The 10,031-nt window shown below is 43.1% G+C and overlaps 1 protein-coding gene across 1 annotated transcript; it reads left to right on the top strand.

Moving 5' to 3' along the window:
- Positions 1–8,926: 8,926 nt before the first annotated feature.
- Positions 8,927–9,703, top strand: LOC145010657 (uncharacterized). The gene is made up of 2 exons (XM_078969172.1): positions 8,927–9,314; positions 9,381–9,703. Exons 1-2 carry the CDS (start codon positions 8,927–8,929, stop codon positions 9,701–9,703), a joined length of 711 nt encoding a protein of 236 aa, XP_078825298.1.
- Positions 9,704–10,031: the final 328 nt, after the last annotated feature.

Genomic DNA, 10,031 nt, shown 5'->3' with positions numbered 1-10,031 from the left:
CGATCACTTGAGTAAACAATTCAAATGCAGAATCGATTCAAATATGAAGATCAAGAGAGATTTTTCAGAACCAAAATGCGCGGAAAATTTTGAGTAATGTTACTACTCAAAAAGCAAATGATTTTAAAACGAAAATCAGATCAATGCAGTTTGAAATCCTGCTCTGATACCAATTGAAGAGAATTGTTATCGAGATTTAGAATGCGATCATGTTTGTATGAATGAAAAGTAAGAACACAGGAAGTAAATATTAATTAGATCTTATATTGATGAAGAACTGATTACAAAATAAGCAGAGAGAAATTGCGAATGAGTAATGAATCACTCTTGCATTCGATGTCTCTACTTCTAACCTCAGTCCCTATTTATAGGAAACCTGAGTGTACAAAAAATATACTAAGTCCTGAGCTATAAGCTTTACACAAATGAAGACTTTGTAAAACAACTAACATGCGAACCTAAAGAAACAAACATTTCGACTTTTACAACATCTAGTCTCTACAATCCCGGGCAACTCCTCATGGAATACATCCACAAACTCTCATACCACGGGCACATCGCCCACCATCGTCTTACCTGTTTCTTGGGTATCCATAACTTAGGCGACAAATCCTGTGCAACCCTACTGAAGGTAGAGCCTAGCTCTCGTTGCTGAACATAGAGCCAGTCCTCGTTGTGGCCTTTCGCCCTGAATCACCAGCTCTCCCCAACTTGGGGTCCTGATGCGCACCAACTGTTGCGCGCATTCGATCACTGCCCCATTGGGGCTTAGACAATCCATACCAATAATAACCTTGTTCCCCTACAAACGTATGGGACCAAGTCTACGAGGTAAGGCTCCTCGAACATCCTCAAAACACAATCCCGGTAGACCTATGATGCTCTCACTGACCGGTCGTCTGCGATTTCGACCTCCAAAGGGCAATCCAGCATGCCCAAAGACTTGGGAAACTTTTTCCTAAGCGAAAGAGAGACAAACGATCGGGTAGCACCCGAATCAAACAATACCTGAGCTGGGATACCGGTCACATGGAACGATCCTAAACAAAACACATACATAACATATCAAAATCACAGCGACATAACATAAAAGCATAAGAAAGAAATCGTACCCGTTACCACATCGGGTGCAGTGCGTGCCACCTCGGCTGTCAACTAAAATGCTCGGCTCCACACCACTGGAGCCTCTACCTTGACCTTCCGCCCATCCGTCACCCGTGCCGATGCTGGGGTCGGCGCTGCTGCTGGTGCTGCTACTGTCGCTGTTGTCAATCTAGGGCAGTTGGCCTTTTTATGGCCAATCTGATTGCAATGAAAGCAAATCAGGTCTGATATCTGAACTGTAGGGGCAGGGGCAGTATAATACCTGCTAAAATGTCCAATTTGGCCGCACTTATAGCAGCCAGAACCCGGCCTAGTGCGGCAAACTCCCTCATGTGACCGATCGCACTTTCCACAGCTCTCCCGTCCCTGTTGGCCCTTCGACCTCGCATCGAATCCCTTGGTTTTCTTCCCTGAAACCCATGCAACCTTCGAAGTCTTTGACTTCCTCTTCCTAAGGTGCTCTAAATCAATCTCATTCTCCCGTGCCTTGGCAATCATGGACTCCAGGGTCGGACATGTCGAGAAGCTAACGTGCTTCATGATATCGGATCTCAACATGCCATGATAGCGGGTCCTCCTCATATCCTCATATCCTGCAGACTGGGGCACCAATAGAGCCCTCTCCCAGAACTTGGTGGTGATCTCCGCCACAGTCTCCGTAGTGTGCCTCATATCCAAAAACTCCCTGAACAGCTGCTGAAGTACCACAGCTGGTGCAAACTCGACCGAGAATTTGGTCACAAAATCTGACCAAGTCATAGCCTCGATGGCAGGGGCTCCCAATGAATCAGTAACTAACTCCCACCACTCTCTAGCTCTATCCCTCAGACATCCTGCAACAAAGTGGACCTTCGACCCTTTCAGGCAGAAGCTCGTCAACTGCGCATACTCAATGTCTGCGATCCATCTCTTGGCAGCAATAGGGTCCTTCATCTTGTGGAAATCCGTACCACCACTCCCTTGGAAGTCCGTGAGGGACAGTGTGTGTGTACCCGTCTAGCTAGATACCAAATCACTCCTGAATGCCCGAAGGCGATGCTCCATCAGCTCAATAATCCCTTCTTTGATCGACCCGGAAATGATCGGGGTCGCATCAAGGATGCCTCTCATAATCTTAGATGCGATGACTTGCGCAACCCATCATCAACATGCTCAGATCCTGCACCCGAACCTGATCCTGATCCAGATCCTGATCCTCATGCTCCATGACGTGTGACCACCATTCTGAAAATAAAAAACATAAACGTCAGGATTATCCATACTCTCGAGAGGTCTTACACTCTCTCCAAGATTCTTGGTTTCATCTCGGCCCTCCTTGACTCGAGTATGAATCCTCTGCTTCCAGTAGTATGGGCTGATACTGTTGGATAAGGTGTCTAAGTCCATAACTATATTTGGTATGTACTTGACCTGACCCGGCATGGTCCATTTGGGTTGCATGGCATCATGCATTTGGATAGACTTAATGAGAGAAATAACACTTGTGGGGTATAAATAATTATAAGTTCTAATATATTAATAGTATTATTTAATTAGTATCGATCAAGAATTAATTTGGAATTAATTAAGTGATCAAAACATGACTAATTAAATATATGAGTTGATTACGTAAATCATCCATAACTTGTATAGTGGGTTAAAAGGCTCCATAGATTATCAAGTTGGGTTAAACCCATAGGATGCTCCATGGATGCACCATGGGAGTTACAAACCCATGGGTCATGGAAATGAGGAGTCATGTCACATTAGAGTTTACATGGTGTAACCCTAGATGTGACATACTATATAAGGAACATGTTATCTACCAAAATCGGCTACACTAAGTACAAGTGAGGGCAATCCGATTTTTAGAAGTGTTATACATTCTCTCAAAGTCATTGCGAAGCATTTGGTGTTGTGTGAAGCATTTGAGGCATCACACTTGGGGTGCTAGGCTCTCAAGGTTTCCAAGGTATCTAATTCTAGCCATCTTTTTAGTTAAAAGTTACCCATGTATGCTAGATAGGATTATGAACCTTGGAAATCATATTTTGCATGTATTTTAGAAAAACATAGATCCAAGGTTTTCTAGGGTTTCATGTACACTTAGGAGTGTTAGAATGATCAAAATCCATCAGTGGTATCAGAGCCTAGGCTTGTTTGTTAAATACTTGATGCAAAATAGTGAAAAAAAATCGATTTTTGAGCTGTCTGCGACGGGGACTCGACAAGTCCATGGGGGACTCGACGAGTCCAAGTGAAAATGTAACCAACTCGGCGAGTCAGTTCATGCACTTGACGAGTTGGTTATGCATATTGCAGTTTTTCAATTTTTGCTGCTGCAAATGGACTAGAAACATTACCCTAAACTGTTTTGGTGTTATAAAACTTGTTTTAAATGGTGTAATGGTTGTTCTAATCCATTTACAATGGCTAATATCAAAATTTCATGATCTTATGTGTTCATATGTTCTTGAAACTTTGATATGGATATTCATGTTCTTATGAATAATTGATAGGTCATAGGAATTACTTGTTTAATTATTTTATCGGTGATCTTTATGTGTTTTAATGGAGTCCATAACTTTTCCTCACGTTATGGATAACCAAAAGTCTCTTTGTGTTAAAAGCCATTAAAAGAACACATAAGTTATAAAATGAAGAGTCTTGATTTTAATAACTCACAAGTTATAAATTTGAAAGGTTTTGTAAAGTTACAAAACTTGTCCTCAAGTTTTGGAACATGTAAAGTCACTTAATAAACTTTAGTTCCAATCCCTAGAATTTTAAAAGTTAAAATTCAACCCTTATACTTTATTTTATATATATATATATATATATATATATATATATATATATATATATATATATGTATAAGAGAAAGTCGTCTTACTGCTAGTAGGCCTCATTCACGAAGTCGGTCTATAAGGGGGGTATAAGGTTGCTGCTTATAAAATGGCAGCTTAATGGGTGTCCACTCTCACCCACCGCTTCCTTGATCGGTGGAGGGTCGTTAGCCGAACGGGTAGGACAGACTTATAAGTTCTCATTAAAAGTACCATGAATATTATAAAGTAATTGAATGTTTTATTAAATTCCCAATCTTAGTTACTTTAGGAAAAATGTGAATAAGGTGCTAATCTATGAAATTACACTTTACACTTTGTATAAGTCGTTGGTGGAGCGTATGTGGTTAACCGGCACACTAACTTGAACTTAACAAGGTAGGTAAAGGGTGACTTAAGGTTTATCATAGTATCGGTGGAGCGTATGTGGTTAACCGACACATCGATTGAGTGATGAACTTTAAGGGTACCAAGTAATTTGCATGGTTACTTCACACCTCGTTTTGTGATCCTCGGTATCCCGGTCACAAAACTTGGAGGGCACACTCGAGATTGAAACATGCCTTTGAAAACTTCATTGAATCTCAAAAGAATCTAGGAATTTCTAAAACCAATTAAAAACCTAATAATTTATATTTCGTTTTTGTTGGAAATTGGTGAATCGTCATTCACCTACCTTTCAAATATGTCATAGCTTAGATTACGACATACCTCTTCTAAGCTATAATATATTGTGATTGGATCCTAGCCTTAATATTACATTTGGGTGTTTTATTAAGGACTATCTTTATATCTAAACCAAACTTGTTCTCTTCTTTTCAGATGTCTTCCAACAACACTGCATCTGGCTCAAATCCTACCGGCTCATTTTCCCTCATGAAACTATGTGGGAGGGTCATCTTTTATAGTTCCAACTTTATGTATTTGATGAGTCAACTGCTACTCCAGAGGAGATCGCTAAATTTCGGACTCATGAGAGAGATGCCACGAAAGTGGCTTGTATCATGACGGCCACGATGATAGCCAAGCTCCAACAGTCCTATGAGGATTACTACCCTTTTGAAATGCACCAAGATTTTATGGAAAGATACCATCAAAGTGCTCGTCAAGAGAGGTATGACATCATCTACTCCATGATAACAACCCGTATGAAGGATGCTGAACCTATCATGGGCCACATGTAGAAAATGCAAAGGTATGTGGACCGTTTGCTGAAGCTTAATGTGAACTTCCCATAGGAGCTTGCAATAGATATCATTTTGCAATCCTTACCCTCGTGTTATGATCAATTCCACATGACATACCAAATGAATAAGAAAGAAGTCACACTCAGCAAACTTCAAGGATTCCTGAAGACCACCAAAAGTGGTCTAAAGGGTAAGTCGGTTGTTAACACTCCTACTCCTACTCCAAACCCTACCCCTGTCTTTGCAATCGGGAAGGTAGAGGGAAGAAGAGTAAGAACCCTTCGAAGGGTACCAAGGGTAAGACCCTTGATGACTCCTCTTCAAGTGGAACCAAGAAAGGTTTCGTTACTCCTTCTTCTGACCCAAAAGAGGTTGAATACTTCTATTGCCATGAGAAGTCTCATTGGAAGCGGACCTGCCCAAAGTACCAGCAAGATGTGAAGGATGGGAAAGTCAAACCCAACCATGCAGGTATTTACTGTAACATCCAAAATAAAAAGGTATGTCACGAACCCCTTAAAATTAGAACTGTTGCATTTTTGGTCCCTTAGTATGCTGGGTGTACTTAGGAGTACACTTAGCGTACTAGGGCCTTTTATGGTCGCGGATGTTTAGAGGTACGCTGGGCGTACCATGGTTTACGCGGGGCGTACGCACCAAGGACCAAAAAACCCTAATTGCGGACTTGAGGCCTATATAAATGACTTTAAGCCCTTGGGGCTAAACCCTCCACTACCATTGAACGTCATTTCACTGCTGGAAGCTTTGAGGAATCATTTGTGAGCTCTTAAGGTGTGCTTTTGTGATCTCTAGTGTTCACTTCAAAGAGAAGAGTTGGTCAAGCAAGCTTGGATCAAGAGGGAGCTTCAAGATCTTACATCATAATCATATTTCACAGCTTTTAGAGGTAAAAAGCTTGCACCTTTCCTTTTTGCTCTTTAGTTTTAGATAGGGTTTTTGTAGTTGGTCCTCTTGATGGATTTTGGGCCTCATTTGTTGGCTAGATAATCCCCATTTGTTAATAAGGTCAGATCTGGGGTCCTTAAAGAATTTGAGGGTATAAAAATAGGATCTTGGTGGAAGTCTTAACCTTGTGCATGAATGAGAGGCTTGGGAAAGGTCTTAATGATGACTTTGGGGGCTTAATGGACATGCAAAGGCATAAAGTTAGCAACTTTATGCCCTGGGAGGTATTACTGGACTCGGATCTAAATTTTGGTCATAAAAGAATGAAGTAATAAGCACTTAATGGAGAAAGTGCTTAACTGAGACTTACGTTTGGCGTACTTTAAGTACACTACGCGTAACCCCTGAAGACCCAGTACGCTGTGTGTACTTGGAGCATACGTTGGGCGTACGCGTGATAGTTTGGGCCGATCTTATTTTTGGGTTATCAAACTTTTGGGCCTCTTTTGGGTTTTTGGGCATGATTGGATTTTGAGAGTAAAGTTTTTTTTTTTTTTTTTATCAATTGGATCATGAACATATTAAGTGGGCTTTTTGGGCCAAGGGGGGCCCATTAAGGACATTGGACTTAGATCTTGGGCCCATTTGCAATGCAAGGGTGATTGGGCCTTTGAGGTTAGGGTTTAAAGGTTGGGCCTTCCCTTGGGATAATTTATGGACCAATCGTTGATGATATTATTATTGTTATTATCCAGTTTGGGAGGTTGCGGGTCATTGAGAGTGCAGTATTCGTATTCTTCGGGCGAAGGTGAGTCTTCTCACCATACCCATGGGTCTACGGCACCAAGGCCGGCCCATTATGTGTTTACGATATGTGTAATTACTCTGTGTCTTGATATGTATTATGATCGTATGTTTTTCATGAAGACCCCGGGGGGAGCCCGTAGCCTTGGGTGTAAGACCATGTGGGGTAGCCCATGGCAGTCCAAGTAAAGACCATGTGGGGTAGCCCATGGCCTTGGGTGTAAGACCATGTGGGGTAGCCCATGGCAGTCCAAGTAAAGACCATGTAGGGTAGCCCATGGCATTCTTGCTGATTCTTTGTATATGTGGCCTATATGACATGTACTTGTCTTTACGTATGTGTGGTGTGGTATGCTCTTGGAACTCACTAAGCATTTCGCTTATAGGTTGTTGATTTGTTTAAGGTTCATCGGACCCGAAAGGCAAGGGCAAGGCTTGATGGCGTGGCGTGCACTCTATTTATCTATATCTTTGTTCCCCGATATGTTGGGGACCCACTCTGATATTTATATATAATGTAAAAGATGATGTTTTTAACTAAATGTGTGCTTTATGGATTTCATGTCACTATATTATTTAAATTAAAAGAAAATTTTCGTCGTAAGAATCGGGCTGTTATAAGTTGGTATCAGAGCCTTGGTTTCAGAGATTCAGGCACACTCTCGAGTGTGTCGGGACTCAAACTAAGGAAATGGTAGAAATGTTTTCAATATAATAACATAAAAAGAAAAGATGATAGTGCAACGCGCATGATCAGCCGAGCCAAGTAAGTGATTCCCCTATATGTTTGCCATGATATACTGAATCGAACCATGTTGCTTATTTGAAATTTGCTATGTGTATGCTTTTAAAATTGTATACGGTTAGGAGCTGATAGCCTCAGAATGATTGGTTTGGCCTTATTTCCTATTTCTTGTTTGGTTGTGACTTTAGGGTAGAATCTTTTATTCAAAAGTCTATTTGATCCCTTATCTGTGTATAATTTGCATGCATAAGAGCAACCTATTATGATGATGTGATTGCTATGAGTAGAGGAACCTTTGGAATGACCAGAGATGATCATGTGTGGTAAATGCGGGGTATGGTTCAGTCATGGGGAAATTTTGAGTTTTCGGATTGAGCAGTGGAGAATGGTACAGGTATGTGTGGAATGTAGTATTGGGCCCGTACTACTGGAAGCACAGGATCTGTGCCCAAAGCACTGATCGATCCGGCAACCCCGAGGAGGGCCGGTGTGGGAGTGTCTCTTATATGGAAACCCTAATCTTTGTTATTTATGAAATTTCAATTATCATGGTGGTGACACGATTTGGGGCAGGAGGGTCAGGATCGCGATCGGGATCCAGGGCAGGATCGGGAGAGTCTACTGATGTCATTGATGAGAGGCTGCGAGAACTCATTGCAGACGAGGTTACCAGGGGCATCCTTGATGCAACCCCAGTCATTTTAGGTACGGTCAAGGAGGGTATTATGGAGATCATGGAGGAGAGACTCAGATATTTCAGGACGGAGATGGCAGTGGGACACATTAGGGCCCGAACTCCTTCCTTCCGGGAGTTCAAGGCATGTCGGGCACCAGAATTCTTTGGGGTTAGGGACCCCATTGTTAGCTATTGCTGGGTAGAAGATATTGAGAATGCCTAGCACAGGAGCTCCTTCTTGGAAGTGGCAAAGGTTGGGTTTGCTTCGTGTATGTTGAGAGACAGGGCTCGCGATTGGTGTGGCGAGGTTACCAGCCAGGTGGGGCCAGCTGGAGTGGCCGAGATGTCATGGTCTGAGTTCATTCGACGGTTTGATTTGGAGTTTGCACCGCCTAATAAGGTGCAACAGCTAGTAAGGGAGTTTCATGATTTGCAGCAGACCACCGAGATTGTGGCGGAAATCACCGCCAAGTTTCGAGAGCGAGCCTTATTGATTCCGTAGTATGCTACCGATGAAGAAATGATGCGGGCCCGATATTATTCCATGCTGAGGGACGATATCTAGGAGTTCGTGAGTTTTACAGGGTGCAAGAACCTAAACAAGATGGTGGAGAAGGCCCGCGAGAGGGAAATAGAGTTGGATACTCGCACAAAGCGGAAGAATGATCAGGCATAGGCGATGGGGGGTCAGGCTAAGAAGTCTAAGACCTCTGATTCTTCGGGTAAGGGCCAACAAGGCTGGGGTTGGTGTGCCAAGTGTGGGAGATTCCATAAGGGGGCGTGTAGGGATAATGGGACGACAGGATGTTACTCTTGTGGCCAGCAGGGCCACATGAGTAAAGATTGCCCTAAGAAGAGCTTGATATGTTTCCAATGCAATCAGGCAGGCCATAAAAAGGCCGAATGCCCTATGTTGCAGGGAGGAGGAGGAACGGTGGTGGCGCCCGCACCCGCCACCCTGAGGATCACTAATGGCCGCCCTATCCAGGCGGATATTCCGGCGGTGAAGAGCCGCGCGTTCCAGCTGACTACTGAGGAGGCTCGGGTTTCACCAAACGTCGTGACTGGTATGTATCTAATACCTTACTGCTTATTGTAATCGTATGGCTTATGTTTATATCGTGGTTGTTCAGGAACCTTTTTAGTCAATGGTATGACTGCTCGTGTTTTGTTCGATTTGGGTGCTACCCGATCATTTGTGTCTCTTGAGCTTAGCAAGAAATTCCAGGATACGTCGGGGATCTTGGACTCCCCACTCAAGGTTGAGATTGCAGCTGATCACACTATTAGTGCAACAAGGGTGTATCGGGATTGTGTCCTGAATGTACTTGGGGAAAGATTTCGAGTCGACCTAGTTCTGATACCGTTGCGGGGACTAAAGGTGATTGTTGGGATGGATTGGATGGGAGTCAATGGGGCCATGATTGATTGTGAGCAACAGTTGGTTCAGGTTTGAACTCCTAGTGGGGGAGAGCTAATTATTCTTGGTGAGGGGACCTCATAGGGAGCGACCCTCTGTTCGGCTGCGCCGACAAGGAGGTTTCTTCAGTAGGGTTGCATGGGGTTTCTGGCTTATATCGCGGATACAAGGGTAGGGGCCACGACGGATGTGGGTAGTGTGCCAGTTGTTCTGGAATTTTGGGACGTTTTTTTTGATATAGTGTCTAAGTCCATAACTTTATTTGGTATGAACTTGACCCGACCCGACATGGTCCATTTGGGTTGCATTGCATTGCAATACTTGGATAGACTGGATGAGAGATTAAGGCACTTATGATTATTAA

The sequence above is a fragment of the Lactuca saligna genome, chromosome 8, assembly GCF_052625555.1.
Source record: "Lactuca saligna cultivar CGN05327 chromosome 8, ASM5262555v1, whole genome shotgun sequence".
Taxonomy (NCBI): domain Eukaryota; kingdom Viridiplantae; phylum Streptophyta; class Magnoliopsida; order Asterales; family Asteraceae; genus Lactuca; species Lactuca saligna.
Note: the sequence above shows the minus strand (reverse complement) of the source record. Positions and strands in the feature narration are given on the sequence as shown.

Bases quoted from the DNA above. Each gene is read 5' to 3' on its own strand.
- LOC145010657 (XM_078969172.1), top strand. From the start codon at position 8,927: ATGGGGGGTCAGGCTAAGAAGTCTAAGACCTCTGATTCTTCGGGTAAG. The intron at 9,315-9,380 runs GTATGTATCTAA...GTGGTTGTTCAG, and splicing joins TTCACCAAACGTCGTGACTG to GAACCTTTTTAGTCAATGGT.